Consider the following 18,227-nt stretch of genomic DNA (forward strand, 5'->3'; position numbering starts at 1 on the left):
CTAACTGGACCATGCTGTAACTGAACTGAGTCACTAACTGGACCATGCTGTAACTGAACTGGGATAAAACAGATATGCACCAGACTACAAGGATTAAATTAATTTGAGATTAAAGTGCATTTACACCCCATCACTTCAGAAAGCAAATCAAATAATTCAAATGTTTAAGGATCTTTTTTTTTTTTGCGATTTAACTTTCACGTACTCCAACCAGCGATTCACTTCCTCATCGTCGTTGTGTAGTACGGGGGCTCTGAAAAAATATTATTTTATTTCACCAATAAACACCAAATACCTATTTTTGGAAATGTAAATGCTCTCAGTATTGTGAGACAGGTTTTTAGATGTTGTACACATGGAAAAAATGGTACCTTTAAAATTGTGTGTGTGTGTGTGTGTGTGTGTGTGGTGTGTGTGGTGTGGTGTGTGTGTGTGTGTGGTGTGTGTGTGTGGTGTGTGTGTGTCTGTCTGTCTCTGTGTGTGTGTGGTGTGTGTGTGTCTGTCTGTCTCTGTGTGTGTGTGTGTGTGTGTGTGTGTCTGTCTGTCTGTCTGTCTGTCTGTCTGTCTGTCTCTGTGTGTGGTGTGTGGTGTGGTGTGTGTGTGTGTGTGTCTGTCTCTGTGTGTGTGTGTGTGTGTGTGTGTGTGTCTGTCTCTGTGTGTGTGTGTGTCTGTCTGTCTCTGTGTGTGTGTGGTGTGGTGTGTGTGTGTGTCTGTCTGTCTGTGTGTGTGTGTGTGTGTCTGTCTGTCTCTGTGTGTGGTGTGTGTGTGTGTGGTGTGTGGTGGTGTGGTGTCTGTCTCTCTGTGTGTGTGTGTGGTGTGGTGTGTGGTGTGTGTCTGTCTCTCTGTGTGTGTGTGTGTAGGGAGCAGGTACGTGTGAACGGTTTCGGTGTGTTTGTGTTCGTGGTTTATCCCGGAGCTTTCGTAGATCTCTTCACCACACATCTCAACCTCATCTCACCTGCCCAACAGCTACGCATCTTCTGTGCAGGTAAGATTCTCACACACACATCTAAACTAGGAGAGCAAACACACGAGAGCGTGTGTACTATTGGGTAGCTTCTAACCAGAACATCGTCCGTTGTTTTCTGTTCATGTTGAATCAAATCTGTTCGTCCACTTGGCAGGTGATCACTAAGACACCACTCTCTAACGGTGAACATGTTTTAACTAACCATCTTCAAAACTCGCCTCTCTCTCTCCCCCTTTCACTCTTCCCCTCTCCTCTCTTGCTCCCTCCCTCCCTCCCTCCCTCCCTCTCTCTCTCTCTCTCCTCCCTCCTCTCTCCCTCCCTTCTTTCTCCTCTCTCTCTCTCTCTCTCTCTCTCCCTCTCCTCTCTCTCTCTCCCCTCCTCTCTCTCCCTTCCTTCCTCTCTCTCCCCTCCCCTCTTTCTCCCTTCCTTCCTTCCTTCCTCTCTCTCTCTCTCTCTCTCTCTCTCTCTCTCTCTCTCTCTCTCTCTCTCTCTCTCTCTCTCTCTCTCTCTCTCTCTCTCTCTCTCTCTCTCTCTCTCTCTCTCTCTCTCTCTCTCTAGGGGTGTGGCATAACTTTGTGCTGTGTGTAGCAGCGTTGTGTTTCCTCTTCCTGTTGCCTGTCTTACTGTTTCCTGTTTACTACACTGGGGCTGGAGCCCTCGTCTCCGAGGTGGTGCAGGTTAGTGTGGGACAGTAGTGTTAACCTCTATGGGCTAGGTGGGACGCTAGCGTGCCACCCGTGGTGCACTCCATCAACAGCAGGTGCATTTCAAGAGCGGCAAATTTGAATCCAAATAAATGTCAAAATTCAAATTTTTCAAAAATACAACTATTTTACACCATTTGAAAGATAAACATCTCCTTAATCTAACCACGTTTTACGATTTCAAAAAGGTTTTACGGCGAAAGCATAAATTTAGAGTATGTTAGGACAGTACATTTACAAGAGTTGTGTGTAATGTTTTGTCAAGTCAAAGACAGGGTCACCAAAACCATAAAACCAGCTAAAATGATGCACTAACCTTTTACAATCTCCATCAGATGACACTCCTAGGACATTATGTTAGACAATGCATGCATTTTTAGTTCTATCAAGTTCATATTTATATCCAAAAACAGCGTTTTACTATGGCATTGATGTTGAGGAAATCGTTTCCCTCCAATAACCGGCAGTCAAGTCAGCGTCACAAATTAAATAATTAAAATTAGAAAACATTGGTAAAATATTATATTGTCATTTAAAGAATTATAGATTTACATCTCTTGAACGCAATCAACTTGCCAGATTTAAAAATAACCTTACTGGGAAATCACACTTTGCAATAATCTGAGCACTGCGCCCAGAAAAATACGCGTTGCGATACAGACTAGACGTCATGTTGGGGAGATCTAAAATCGAAAATACTATGTAAATAATCCATTACCTTTGATTCTCTTCATCAGATGTCACTTCCAGGTATCACAGGTCCATAACGAATGTAGTTTTGTTCAAAAAAGCTCATCATTTATGTCCAAAAATCTCCGTCTTGTTAGCACATGATCTAAGCCAGCCGGACTCTCGTCATGAACGAGGGGAAAAAATATATTTCCGTTCGTTCAAACATGTCAAACGTTGTATAGCATGAATCATTAGGGCCTTTTTTAACCAGAACATGAATAATATTCAAGGTGGACGAATGCATACTCTTTTATAACGTATTGGAACGAGGGTACCCAACATGAACTCGCGCGCCAGGTGTCTAATGGGACATCATCGTTCCATGGCTCTTGTTCCGTCAGATCTCCCTCCAGAAGACTCAAAACACTTTGTAAAGGCTGGTGACATCTAGTGGAAGCAATAGGAAGTGCCAAAATATTCCTCAGCCCCTGTGTTTTTCAATGGGATAGGTTTAAAGGTAATACAACACATCAGGTATCCACTTCCTGTCAGAAAATGTCTCAGGGTTTTGCCTGCCAAATGAGTTCTGTTATACTCACAGACACCATTCAAACAGTTTTAGAAACTTTAGAGTGTTTTCTATCCATATATAATAAGTATATGCATATTCTAGTTACTGGGTAGGATTAGTAACCAGATTAAATCGGGTACATTTTTTTTATCCAGACGTGCAAATGCTGCCCCCTAGCCCTAACAGGTTAAGAGCTGAATTGATACGATAATAATAAATAGAACGTTAAGTTTCTAACATGAATGTGCACCAGGGTTTTTATTATCCTTTGAACTACTACTGGTAGTGTGAAGCCATCATTTGTCCCATTTAACAATTCCCCAGATTAGCAAACGTATTTCATTTCAAACTTGACATTTCTCTAGTATCGACTACTTCTAATGAACCATATCAGCAAAATTCCTGTGTCGATCATTTTCAGTTAATTGTCCCAGCTCTAGTGTGTTTGTGTGAACAAGCTGGTTTAGCCCTCTTGTAAGGTAACAATCTAGTGTTTAACTCTGTGTGTGTGTGTGTGTGTGTGTGTGTGTGTGTGTGTGTGTGTGTGTGTGTGTGTGTGTGTGTGTGTCAGGGCTCTCCTGCAGATGGTCCTAGAGGTCTGTCAGTAGGTGACATGGTGACGGGGCTGGAGGATTGTGACGTCAGAACAGTAGAGGACTGGAACTCCTGTCTCACAACCCTCACACACACCCCTCAGACTGGATACTGCGTCCCCACACACACCCTGCAACCCAGCTGGGCCCACGGTCGAGGTACACACACACACACACACACACACACACACACACCTCAGACTGGATACTGTGTCCCCACACACACACTGCAACCCAGCTGGGCCCACGGTCGAGGTACACACACACACACACACACACACACACACACACACACACACACACACACACACACACACACACACACACACACACACACTGAATACTGTGTCCCCACACACACCAATGTTACTAATGCCTCTCTTTCACTCTCTCCTCTCGCTCTCTCACTTTCCTCTTCCTCTGTTTGTCTCTGTCCTCTCCCTCCTCTTCCTGTAGTCTACAGGAGGTTGGTACTTCTATAGAATGCTGCAGTAACAACAGTCTGGTCTGATTTCTCCCTGTAGTTTACAGGAGGCTGGATACTTCTATAGAATGCTGCAGTAACAACAGTCTGGTCTGATCTCTCCCTGTAGTTTACAGGAGGCTGGATACTTCTATAGAATGCTGCAGTAACAACAATCTGATTTCTCCCTGTAGTCTACAGGAGGTTGGATACTTCTATAGAATGCTGCAGTAACAACAGTCTGGTCTGATTTCTCCCTGTAGTTTACAGGAGGTTGGTACTTCTATAGAATGCTGCATTAACAACAGTCTGTCTGATCTCTCCCTGTAGTTTACAGGAGGATGGATACTTCTATAGAATGCTGCATTAACAACAGTCTGTCTGATCTCTCCCTGTAGTTTACAGGAGGCTGGATACTTCTATAGAATGCTGCAGTAACAACAGTCTGTCTGATCTCTCCCTGTAGTTTACAGGAGGCTGGATACTTCTATAGAATGCTGCAGTAACAACAGTCTGATTTCTCCCTGTAGTCTACAGGAGGATGGATACTTCTATAGAATGCTGCAGTAACAACAGTCTGATTTCTCCCTGTAGTCTACAGGAGGCTGGATACTTCTATAGAATGCTGCAGTAACAACAGTCTGATCTCTCCCTGTAGTTTACAGGAGGATGGATACTTCTATAGAATGCTGCAGTAACAACAGTCTGATCTGATCTCTCCCTGTAGTCTACAGGAGGATGGATACTTCTATAGAATGCTGCATTAACAACAGTCTGTCTGATCTCTCCCTGTAGTCTACAGGAGGCTGGATACTTCTATAGAATGCTGCATTAACAACAGTCTGATCTGATTTCTCCCTGTAGTTTACAGGAGGCTGGATACTTCTATAGAATGCTGCATTAACAACAGTCTGATCTGATTTCTCCCTGTAGTCTACAGGAGGATGGATACTTCTATAGAATGCTGCATTAACAACAGTCTGTCTGATCTCTCCCTGTAGTTTACAGGAGGCTGGATACTTCTATAGAATGCTGCAGTAACAACAATCTGATTTCTCCCTGTAGTCTACAGGAGGTTGGATACTTCTATAGAATGCTGCAGTAACAACAGTCTGGTCTGATTTCTCCCTGTAGTTTACAGGAGGTTGGTACTTCTATAGAATGCTGCAGTAACAACAGTCTGGTCTGATTTCTCCCTGTAGTCTACAGGAGGCTGGATACTTCTATAGAATGCTGCATTAACAACAGTCTGATCTCTCCCTGTAGTCTACAGGAGGATGGATACTTCTATAGAATGCTGCATTAACAACAGTCTGTCTGATCTCTCCCTGTAGTTTACAGGAGGCTGGATACTTCTATAGAATGCTGCAGTAACAACAGTCTGTCTGATCTCTCCCTGTAGTTTACAGGAGGCTGGATACTTCTATAGAATGCTGCAGTAACAACAGTCTGATTTCTCCCTGTAGTTTACAGGAGGATGGATACTTCTATAGAATGCTGCAGTAACAACAGTCTGATCTCTCCCTGTAGTCTACAGGAGGATGGATACTTCTATAGAATGCTGCAGTAACAACAGTCTGGTCTGATTTCTCCCTGTAGTCTACAGGAGGCTGGATACTTCTATAGAATGCTGCAGTAACAACAGTCAGTCTGATCTTTGCTTCTCCTACACCAAACTACAGGACAAGGAGGTGAGACGCACAAACAGACGCACAAGCAAGCAAACAAACACACACACACACATAGGGCTGACCCCATTTAGGTACAGTCCAATAGGCACAGTCCAATAGGCACAGTCCAATAGGTACAGTCCAATAGGTACAGTCCAATAGGTACAGTCCAATAGGAACAGTCCAATAGGAACAGTCCAATAGGCACAGTATGGTGGTAGGTGAATGGGGTAGTAGGTGAACGGGGTATGGTGGTAGGTGAACGGGGTATGGTGGTAGGTTAACGGGGTAGTAGGTGAACGGGGTATGGTAGTAGGTGAACGGTGTATGGTAGTAGGTGAACGGTGTATGGTAGTAGGTGAACGGGGTATGGTAGTAGGTGAACGGGGTATGGTAGTAGGTGAACGGGGTAGTAGGTGAACGGGGTATGGTGGTAGGTGAACGGGGTATGGTGGTAGGTGAACGGGGTACGGTGGTAAGTTAACGGGGTAGTAGGTGAACGGGGTATGGTAGTAGGTTAACGGGGTATGGTAGTAGGTTAACGGGGTATGGTAGTAGGTGAACGGGGTATGGTAGTAGGTAAACGGGGTAGTAGGTAAACGGGGTAGTAGGTGAACGGGGTAGTAGGTGAACGGGGTATGGTAGTAGGTGAACGGGGTAGTAGTAACAACAGTCAGTCTGATCTTTGCTTCTCCTACACCAAACTACAGGACAAGGAGGTGAGACGCACAAACAGACGCACAAGCAAGCAAACAAACACACACACACACATAGGGCTGACCCCATTTAGGTACAGTCCAATAGGCACAGTCCAATAGGTACAGTCCAATAGGTACAGTCCAATAGGAACAGTCCAATAGGAACAGTCCAATAGGCACAGTATGGTGGTAGGTGAATGGGGTAGTAGGTGAACGGGGTATGGTGGTAGGTTAACGGGGTAGTAGGTGAACGGGGTATGGTAGTAGGTGAACGGTGTATGGTAGTAGGTGAACGGGGTATGGTAGTAGGTGAACGGGGTATGGTAGTAGGTGAACGGGGTAGTAGGTGAACGGGGTATGGTGGTAGGTGAACGGGGTATGGTGGTAGGTGAACGGGGTACGGTGGTAAGTTAACGGGGTAGTAGGTGAACGGGGTATGGTAGTAGGTGAATGGGGTATGGTAGTAGGTTAACGGGGTATGGTAGTAGGTAAACGGGGTAGTAGGTGAACGGGGTAGTAGGTGAACGGGGTAGTAGGTGAACGGGGTATGGTAGTAGGTGAACGGGGTAGTAGGTGAACGGGGTATGGTGGTAGGTGAAACGGGGTATGGTGGTAGGTGAACGGGGTATGGTATTAGGTGAACGGGGTATGGTATTAGGTGAACGGGGTATGGTAGTAGGTGAACGGGGTATGGTGGTAGGTAAACGGGGTAGTAGGTAAACGGGGTAGTAGGTGAACGGGGTATGGTGGTAGGTGAACGGGGTAGTAGGTGAACGGGGTATGGTGGTAGGTGAACGGGGTATGGTAGTAGGTGAACGGGGTATGGTAGTAGGTGAACGGGGTAGTAGGTGAACGGGGTATGGTAGTAGGTGAACGGGGTATGGTGGTAGGTGAATGGGGTATGGTGGTAGGTGAATGGGGTATGGTGGTAGGTGAACGGGGTATGGTGGTAGGTGAACGGGGTATGGTGGTAGGTGAACGGGGTATGGTAGTAGGTGAACGGGGTATGGTGGTAGGGTAACGGGGTAGTAGGTGAACGGGGTATGGTAATAGGTGAACGGGGTATGGTAGTAGGTTAACGGGGTAGTAGGTGAACGGGGTATGGTGGTAGGTGAACGGGGTATGGTGGGTAGGTGAACGGGGTATGGTGGTAGGTGAACGGGTAGTAGGTGAACGGGGTATGGTGGTAGGTAAACGGGGTAGTAGGTAAACGGGGTAGTAGGTGAACGGGGTAGTAGGTGAACGGGGTATGGTAGTAGGTGAACGGGGTAGTAGGTGAACGGGGTATGGTGGTAGGGTAACGGGGTAGTAGGTGAACGGGGTATGGTATTAGGTGAACGGGGTATGGTAGTAGGTTAACGGGGTAGTAGGTGAACGGGGTATGGTGGTAGGTGAACGGGGTATGGTGGGTAGGTGAACGGGGTATGGTGGTAGGTGAACGGGTAGTAGGTGAACGGGGTATGGTGGTAGGTGAACGGGGTATGGTGGTAGGTGAACGGGGTATGGTATTAGGTGAACGGGGTATGGTATTAGGTGAACGGGGTATGGTAGTAGGTGAACGGGGTATGGTGGTAGGTAAACGGGGTAGTAGGTAAACGGGGTAGTAGGTGAGACGGGGTAGTAGGTGAACGGGGTATGGTAGTAGGTGAACGGGGTAGTAGGTGAACGGGGTATGGTGGTAGGTGAACGGGGTATGGTGGTAGGTGAACGGGGTATGGTAGTAGGTGAACGGGGTATGGTGGTAGGTAAACGGGGTAGTAGGTAAACGGGGTAGTAGGTGAACGGGGTATGGGGGTAGGTGAACGGGGTAGTAGGTGAACGGGGTATGGTGGTAGGTAACGGGGTATGGTGGTAGGTGAACAGGGGTATGGTGGTAAGTGAACGGGGTATGGTGGTAGGTGAACGGGGTATGGTGGTAGGTGAACGGGGTATGGTGGTAGGTGAACGGGGTATGGTGGTAGGGTAACGGGGTAGTAGGTGAACGGGGTATGGTAATAGGTGAACGGGGTATGGTAGTAGGTTAACGGGGTATGGTGGTAGGTGAACGGGGTATGGTAGTAGGTTGAACGGGGTATGGTGGTAGGTGAACGGGTAGTAGGTGAACGGGGTATGGTGGTAGGTGAACGGGGTATGGTATTAGGTGAACGGGGTATGGTATTAGGTGAACGGGGTATGGTAGTAGGTGAACGGGGTATGGTAGTTGGTGAACGGGGTATGGTATGTAGGTGAACGGGGTATGGTGGTAGGTGAACGGGGTATGGTGGTAGGGTCACGGGTAGTAGGTGAACGGGGTATGGTAATAGGTGAACGGGGTATGGTATTAGGTGAACGGGGTATGGTATTAGGTGAACGGGGTATGGTATTAGGTGAACGGGGTATGGTAGTAGGTGAACGGGGTATGGTAGTTGGTGAACGGGGTATGGTATGTAGGTGAACGGGGTATGGTGGTAGGTGAACGGGGTATGGTGGTAGGGTCACGGGGTAGTAGGTGAACGGGGTATGGTAATAGGTGAACGGGGTATGGTAGTAGGTTAACGGGTAGTAGGTGAACGGGGTATGGTGGTAGGTGAACGGGGTATGGTGGTAGGTGAACGGGGTATGGTGGTAGGTGAACGGGGTATGGTATTAGGTGAACGGGGTATGGTATTAGGTGAACGGGGTATGGTAGTAGGTGAACGGGGTATGGTATTAGGTGAACGGGGTATGGTAGTAGGTGAACGGGGTATGGTAGTAGGTGAACGGGGTATGGTGGTAGGTGAACGGGGTATGGTGGTAGGTGAACGGGGTATGGTAGTAGGTGAACGGGGTATGGTAGTAGGTGAACGGGGTAGTAGGTGAACGGGGTATGGTAGTAGGTGAACGGGGTAGTAGGTGAACGGGGTATGGTAGTAGGTGAACGGGGTATGGTGGTAGGTGAACGGGGTATCGTAGTAGGTGCCAGGTGCACCGCATTATGTCAAGAACTGCAACGCTGCTGGGTTTTTCATGCTCGGTAGTTTCCTGTATGTATCAAGAATGGTCCACCACCCAAAGGACATCCAGCCAACTGGACACAACTGTGGGAAGCATTGGGGTCAACATGGACCAGCTTCCCTGGAGTCAACATGGACCAGCTTCCCTGGAGTCAACATGGACCAGCTTCCCTGGAGTCAACATGGACCAGCATCCCTGTGGAAACGCTTCAACACCTTGTAGAGTTCGTAACTTAACAAATTGAAGCTGTTCTGAGGGCAAAAGGGGTTGAAACTCAATATTAGGAAGGTGTTCTTAATGTTTTGTCCACTCCGTGTACATCAGCAGTATTACATTTAGCCTTAATCACCGTCATTTCTCTACAATGTTTGTTTGGTTATGGTAATTTCTGTTAATGCATTCAATATATTATTATTATTATTATTATTACAGTCGTTTACCGTTGTCATTGTAGGAGTGGACAGGTTGTTTGTGAGAGCTCACAACCTAGGCTACCCTTGTGAGAAACAAGTTTTGGTTTATTTCATTCCATTTACAAGTTGTCAATTTATTCATTGTGTTTTGTTTGTAGCGCTCCTGCTAGTATTGAGTCAGGACACGCACCTGATTACGCATAGAAGTAGACCTCGGCTACCTGACATGCAGGGGATGTCTGTAGGGGTAGACCTCGGCTACCTGACATGCAGGGGATGTCTGTAGGGGTAGACCTCGGCATGCAGGGGATGTCTGTAGGGGTAGACCTCGGCATGCAGGGGATGTCTGTAGGGGTAGACCTCGGCTACCTGACATGCAGGGGATGTCTGTAGGGGTAGACCTCGGCTACCTGACATGCAGGGGATGTCTGTAGGGGTAGACCTCGGCTACCTGACATGCAGGGGATGTCTGTAGGGGTAGACCTCGGCATGCAGGGGATGTCTGTAGGGGTAGACCTCGGCATGCAGGGGATGTCTGTAGGGGTAGAGCTCGGCATGCAGGGGATGTCTGTAGGGGTAGACCTCGGCATGCAGGGGATGTCTGTAGGGGTAGCTTTAGCTTGCTGCTAAAGTTGCCGCTGTGCCCTTGGGCAGAATATAATATTATAATTCCCTCCTCCTAGCTGTTACAGGTTTTAGCACACTGATTGGTGTCACCTCATTAGTCAGTAAATGCTACACCTGTGCTGGCTTGTCCATCTCTTTCGTCGGAAGGTGTTTCAGCTGTGCTGCCACAGGTTTCTATTGGCTGGCCCAGTGCTCCAGTTGCCTTGAGAGAGGTAGAAGGTCACCATCTTTAGTTGGCTCTCCCCATTTGATTTCTAGAAAAACAATCCTTTATCTGATCTTCCCTGTTTTTCGTTTTGCTCCACCTTTTTGATTTGCTTCCTGTCTTTAAGTTTATGGGTTTTTCTTTTGTTTTCCTCTTAGTGGGTCTCATGGTGAGTGTCTTTCAGAACAGGGGACACCCCCCCATAGTGTCTTTCAGAACAGGGGACACCCCCCCATAGTGTCTTTCAGAACAGGGGACACCCCCCCATAGTGTCTTTCAGAACAGGGGACACCCCCCCATAGTGTCTTTCAGAACAGGGGACACCCCCCCCATAGTGTCTTTCAGAACAGGGGACACCCCCCCATAGTGTCTTTCAGAACAGGGGACACCCCCATAGTGTCTTTCAGAACAGGGGACACCCCCCCATAGTGTCTTTCAGAACAGGGGACACCCCCCATAGTGTCTTTCAGAACAGGGGACACCCCCCCATAGTGTCTTTCAGAACAGGGGACACCCCCCCATAGTGTCTTTCAGAACAGGGGACACCCCCATAGTGTCTTTCAGAACAGGGGACACCCCCATAGTGTCTTTCAGAACAGGGGACACCCCCCATAGTGTCTTTCAGAACAGGGGACACCCCCCATAGTGTCTTTCAGAACAGGGGACACCCCCCCCATAGTGTCTTTCAGAACAGGGGACACCCCCCCATAGTGTCTTTCAGAACAGGGGACACCCCCCCATAGTGTCTATCAGAACAAGGGACACCCCCATAGTGTCTTTCAGAACAGGGGACACCCACCCCCATAGTGTCTCTCAGAACAGGGGACACCCCCCCATAGTGTCTCTCAGAACAGGGGACACCCCCATAGTGTCTCTCAGAACAGGGGACACCCCCCCATAGTGTCTTTTAGAACAGGGGACACCCCCCCCCATAGTGTCTTTCAGAACAGGGGACACCCCCCCATAGTGTCTTTTAGAACAGGGGACACCCCCCATAGTGTCTCTCAGAACAGGGGACACCCCCCATAGTGTCTATCAGAACAGGGGACAACCCCCCATAGTGTCTTTCAGAACAGGGGACACCCCCCCCCCATAGTGTTTTTTCAGAACAGGGGACACCCCCATAGTGTTTTTCAGAACAGGGGACACCCCCATAGTGTATTTCAAAACAAGGGACACCCCCATAGTGTCTTTCAGAACAGGGGATAGCCCCCCATAGTGTCTTTCAGAACAGGGGACACCACCCACATAGTGTCTTTCAGAACAGGGGACACCACCCCCATAGTGTCTTTCAGAACAGGGGACACCCCCCCATAGTGTCTTTCAGAACAGGGACACCCCCCCATAGTGTCTCTCAGAACAGGGGACACCCCCCATAGTGTCTCTCAGAACAGGGGACACCCCCCATAGTGTCTCTCAGAACAGGGGACACCCCCATAGTGTCTTTCAGAACAGGGGACACCCCCATAGTGTCTTTCAGAACAGGGGACACCCCCCATAGTGTCTTTCAGAACAGGGGACACCACCCCCCATAGTGTTTTTCAGAACAGGGGACACCCCCCCATAGTGTCTATCAGAACAGGGGACAACCCCCCATAGTGTCTATCAGAACAGGGGACAACCCCATAGTGTTTTTCAGAACAGGGGACACCCCCATAGTGTCTTTCAAAACAAGGGACACCCCCATAGTGTCTTTCAGAACAGGGGATAGCCCCCCATAGTGTCTTTCAGAACAGGGGACAGCCCCCCATAGTGTCTTTCAGAACAGGGGACACCACCCCCCCCCATAGTGTCTCTCAGAACAGGGGACACCCCCATAGTGTCTTTCAGAACAGGGGACACCCCCATAGTGTCTTTCAGAACAGGGGACACCCCCCCCATAGTGTCTTTCAGAACAGGGGACACCACCCCCATAGTGTTTTTCAGAACAGGGGACACCCCCCCCATAGTGTCTATCAGAACAGGGGACACCCCCCCATAGTGTCTATCAGAACAGGGGACACCCCCATAGTGTCTATCAGAACAGGGGACAACCCCCCATAGTGTCTATCAGAACAGGGGACAACCCCAGAGTGTTTTTCAGAACAGGGGACACCCCCATAGTGTCTTTCAAAACAAGGGACACCCCCATAGTGTCTTTCAGAACAGGGGATAGCCCCCCATAGTGTCTTTCAGAACAGGGGACACCCCCATAGTGTCTTTCAGAACAGGGGACACCCCCCATAGTGTCTTTCAGAATAGGGGACACCCCCCATAGTGTCTATCAGAACAGGGGACACCCCATAGTGTCTATCAGAACAGGGGACAACCCCCCCATAGTGTCTTTCAGAACAGGGGCACCACCCCCATAGTCTTTCAGAACAGGGGACACCCCCCCATAGTGTCTTTCAGAATAGGGGACACCCCCCATAGTGTCTATCAGAACAGGGGACACCCCATAGTGTCTATCAGAACAGGGGACAACCCCCCATAGTGTCTTTCAGAACAGGGGACACCCCCCCCCATAGTGTCTTTCAGAACAGGGGACACCCCCCCATAGTGTTTTTCAGAACTTGACACCCCCCATAGTGTTTTTCAGAACAGGGGACACCCCCATAGTGTCTTTCAGAACAGGGGACACCCCCATAGTGTCTTTCAGAACAGGGGACACCCCCCCATAGTGTCTTTCAGAACAGGGGACACCCCCCATAGTGTCTCTCAGAACAGGGGACACCCCCATAGTGTCTCTCAGAACAGGGGACACCCCCCCCATAGTGTCTCTCAGAACAGGGGACACCCCCATAGTGTCTCTCAGAACAGGGGACACCCCCATAGTGTCTTTCAGAACAGGGGACACCCCCATAGTGTCTTTCAGAACAGGGGACACCCTCATAGTGTCTTTCAGAACAGGGGACACCCCCATGAGTGTATTTCAGAACAGGGGACACCCCCATGAGTGTATTTCAGAACAGGGGACACCCCATAGTGTCTCTCAGAACAGGGGACACCCCCATAGTGTCTCTCAGAACAGGGGACACCCCCATAGTGTCTTTCAGAACAGGGGACACCCCCATAGTGTCTTTCAGAACAGGGGACACCCCCATAGTGTCTTTCAGAACAGGGGACACCCCCATAGTGTCTTTCAGAACAGGGGACACCCCCCCATAGTGTTTTTCAGAACTTGACACCCCCCCATAGTGTCTTTCAGAACAGGGGACACCCCCCCATAGTGTTTTTCAGAACAGGGGACACCCCCCCATAGTGTCTTTCAGAACAGGGGACACCCCCATAGTGTCTTTCAGAACAGGGGACACCCCCATAGTGTCTCTCAGAACAGGGGACACCCTCATAGTGTCTCTCAGAACAGGGGACACCCCCATAGTGTCTCTCAGAACAGGGGACACCCCCATAGTGTCTTTCAGAACAGGGGACACCCCCCCATAGTGTCTTTCAGAACAGGGGACACCCCCCATAGTGTCTTTCAGAACAGGGGACACCCCCATAGTGTCTCTCAGAACAGGGGACACCCCCATAGTGTCTCTCAGAACAGGGGACACCCCCATAGTGTCTCTCAGAACAGGGGACACCCCCCCCCCATAGTGTCTTTCAGAACACCTACAACCCCACCTGTTTCATGGTGGTTGTTGTCAGTGAGTCTGTGTTATTTCTCCCTTCTGTTTCAGTGACATTATTTGGTTTTCTTGTTGGGGAGCGTAACAAAATGGGGGCTCATCCGGGAATTGTTTCCCATTAGTATGTTAATATCTCTAATCACCTTCTCTGAAGCTCTGCTGTGCTCAGATATTTGAGTGTTCAAAATACACTTTTGTGGTAGAGTTTGTCACTGACATCCACCTTGAAGGGTTACAAGATGGGTGGAATCATCTTGCATAAACACACAGGCTTATAAAATAAATAAAAACCATGGACTTTAAGTTGGAAGCATTTGTGAAAACTCTACATGGGAGATGCTAGATGAATGTATGAAGGTGACTCTGCTCGTCATTGCAAAGCATTATGACATCAAAGTTGCAGGTGCTGACTAGAAAGCAGTAGTCAAGAAGTTAGTCTTTACTGCTTTGGTGGAGGAGGATGGAAAGGGAACGTGCAGCCACACTAGAACAACAAGAACGTTTCAACCCAGTCAGGCCATGCTGCACTCTGAACCCAGTCAGGCCATGCTGCACTCTGAACCCAGTCAGGCCATGCTGCACTCTGAACCCAGTCAGGCCATGCTGCACTCTGAACCCAGTCAGGCCATGCTGCACTCTGAACCCAGTCAGGCCATGCTGCACTCTGAACCCAGTCAGGCCATGCTGCACTCTGAACCCAGTCAGGCCATGCTGCACTCTGAACCCAGTCAGGCCATGCTGCACTCTGAACCCAGTCAGGCCATGCTGCACTCTGAACCCAGTCAGGCCATGCTGCACTCTGAACCCAGTCAGGCCATGCTGCACTCTGAACCCAGTCAGGCCATGCTGCACTCTGAGCCCAGTCAGGCCATGCTGCACTCTGAACCCAGTCAGGCCATGCTGCACTCTGAACCCAGTCAGGCCATGCTGCACTCTGAACCCAGTCAGGCCATGCTGCACTCTGAACCCAGTCAGGCCATGCTGCACCCTCAACAGAGTTTGATCTTGATCAGAACAGCTGGCTTGTACCACCTTTCAACGAGAAGGAGATGGATGTATATTTTACTGTTTGAGCGGATTGCCACGTCCTCCAAAGTGTTCTTGTGGGAAAAGTTCAGAAAGTATAATCTGCTTTATCTGTTGACCAGATTTAAGATTATGACACTGTTAAAGCTGCTATCCTTTGGGTTACGAGTTGATCCCAGAGGCTTACAGACAATAGTTCCGTAAATTACGAAAGACAATCACAAAGCCATGTTGAGTTCGCAAGAGAATTAGCATGTCTTTTTGATCATTGCTTGGTGTTCTCAAGAGGTCAAGGACTTTGAGGATTTAAAGACACTTCTCCAGCAGTTCTAGAATTGGCTTCATGAAAAGGCTTCCTACCTACTTTTTTGAGCACAATGATCTCACTCTTGATAAAGCTATAGTTCTTGCAGATGAGTTTGTGTTGACACACAAAACTACTTTCACATAACAAGGCACCCAGTAGTTATCCCTACGCAAAAAGCAATCAAGATAAGTCACCTCCTACTGCAAGCTATCAGTCATTTTCTAACGGTGAAGGGGGGCTCTCATTCGTTTTCGGAAACGATTTGGCTGGAGGGAAGTTTGTGCCAAATCTTGTTGTTTGTATGGAACCCAGAGTTATCAGAACCCTAGCGTGTAGAGGTCGACTAATTATGGTCTTTCAACGCCGAAACCGATTTATTGGAGGACCAAAAAAGCCTATACGGATTCATCGGATGATTTTTATTAAAAATGTATTTTTATTTTTATTTGTAATAATGACAATTACAACAATACTGAATGAACAATGAACACTTATTTTTAACTTAATATAATATATAAATAAAATCTATTTAGTCTGAAATAAATAATGAAACATGCTCAATTTGGTTTAAATAATGCAAAAACACAGTGTTGGAGAAGAAAGTAAAAGTGCAGTATGTGCCATGTAAAAAAGCTAACGTTTAAGTTCCTTGCTCAGAACATATGAAAGCTGGTGATTCAATATTCCCATCAAAGAAATATTAGGTTGCAGTTATAATAGGAATTATGACGCGTCGACTAGTTCTCTCTACCATTTGTATTTCAATATACCTTTGACTATTGGATGTTCTAATAGGCACTTTAGTATTGCCAGCCTAATCTCGGGAGTTGATAGGCTTGTCATAAGTTATAAACAGCTCTGTACATCAAACATCAAACTTTTTTTCCAAGATGGCGTAGCAGTTCAGACGTCCTCTACCCTCCTCTTGTCGTGTCCCGTGTATATATATATATTTACTTTTTTTTTTTTTCTTCACTTATCTTTATATATATATATATATATATATATATATATATATATATTTTTTTTTAAATTCTAAATACTCAACCTCAAAGCACTCTCCTGCAACCCGCCTCACCAATTTAAAAAATAAAGTATTATTTACCTCATCTAAATTCCACAACAGAAGCTAGCAAGTCTTTAGCCATTTTCACTGGCTAACGTTGAAGTTCAGCTAGCCACGGTTAGCTGTCCTCAGCTATCCATTAGCTCGAATAGCTATCGGCAGTTTTTGTACAGCGCGACTCAGACCAGAGCATACCGGACCTATTCTCTCTCCTTTCCCCGATTTCTACCGCAGGCTCTGGACATTTACACCTGGATCTTGCAGCTAACTAGCTGCTACCTGAGTGACTATTGGCAACGTCGGTCACGGAATTAACACACATTATTACGGAGCTAGCCAGCTAGCCAGCTGAAGAGTTCCGTCAGCCACTCCTGGGCTATTCCTGAGCTAGCCAGCTGAAGTGTCTCCTGGGCTACAACTCACCTATCCTGACCCGTTTTACTGCCGATGCGGAGCCCCATCGGGTCTTCACGACTGGACCACCGACGTTATCTGCCCGAGGGAGTTATCCAACTGGCCCCTCCGTCACGACGTAACCTGATCGCCCATCTGCGGCCCGCTAATCGTTAAGCTGTCTTTTCGGCTGCGATCTGAATAGGTCTATCGGACACTTTTCTTGGGCCACTATAACTAACTATTTTGCCAACTTGGACTGGTCCCCCCTTCCACACGGAACCCCACTAACCCACAGACGGAAACGCACGAGGTGGCTAAAAACAGACCTCCCTCCCATCTTCCACCAGCTTGCTACCTATGGCCCGGCTAGCTGTCTGAATCTCACTGGACCCTTTGATCACTCGGCTAAGCATGCCTCTCCTTAATGTCAATATGCCTTCTCCATTGCTGTTCTGGTTAGTGTTTATTGGCTTATTTCACTGTAGAGCCTCTAGCCCTGCTCATTATACCTTATCCAACCTCTCAGTTCCTCCACCCACACATGCTATGACATCTTCTGGTTTCAATGATGTTTCTAGAGACAATATCTCTCTCATAATCACTAAATGCCTAGGTTTACCTCCTCTGTACTCACATCCCACCATACCTTTGTCTGTACATTATACCTTGAAGCTATTTTATCGCCCCCAGAAACCTGCTCCTTTTTCTCTCTATTCTGGACGTCACAGACGACCAATTCTTATAGCTTTTAGCCGTACCCTCATACTTATTCTTCTCTGCTCCTCTGGGGATGTAGAGGTGAATCCAGGCCCTGCAGTGCCTGGCTCCACTCCCTACTCCCCAGGCGCTCTCTTTGATGACTTCTGTAACCGTAATAACCTTGGTTTCATGCATGTTAACATTAGAAGCCTCCTCCCTAAGTTTGTTTTATTCACTGCTTTAGCACACTCTGCCAACCCGGATGTCCTAGCTGTGTCTGAATCTTGGCTTAGGAAGTCCACCAAAAACTCTGAAATCTTCATCCCTAACTACAACGTTTTCAGACAAGATAGAACGACCAAAGGGGGCGGTGTTGCAATCTACTGCAGAGATAGCCTGCAGAGTTCTGTCCTGCTATCCAGGTCTGTACCCAAACAATTTGAACTTCTACTTTTAAAAATCCACCTCTCCAAAAACAAGTCTCTCACCGTTGCCGCCTGCTATAGACCCCCCTCGGCCCCTAGTTGTGCTCTGGACACCATATGTGAACTGATTGCCCCCCA

At 47.9% G+C, this 18,227-nt stretch overlaps 1 protein-coding gene across 1 annotated transcript in view; it reads left to right on the forward strand.

Annotated features, from left to right (window-relative positions):
* The window catches only part of mbtps2 (membrane-bound transcription factor peptidase, site 2), a 57,796-nt gene that overhangs the window by 11,435 nt on the left and 28,134 nt on the right, over positions 1–18,227 (forward strand). The window contains exons 5-8 of the mRNA XM_045711070.1: positions 861–988; positions 1,529–1,647; positions 3,489–3,669; positions 5,573–5,664. Coding sequence (XP_045567026.1) covers positions 861–988; positions 1,529–1,647; positions 3,489–3,669; positions 5,573–5,664 — 520 coding nt within the window. The remainder of the gene's footprint in view (positions 1–860; positions 989–1,528; positions 1,648–3,488; positions 3,670–5,572; positions 5,665–18,227) is intronic.

Source organism: Salmo salar, chromosome ssa29, assembly GCF_905237065.1.
Source record: "Salmo salar chromosome ssa29, Ssal_v3.1, whole genome shotgun sequence".
NCBI lineage: Eukaryota > Metazoa > Chordata > Actinopteri > Salmoniformes > Salmonidae > Salmo > Salmo salar.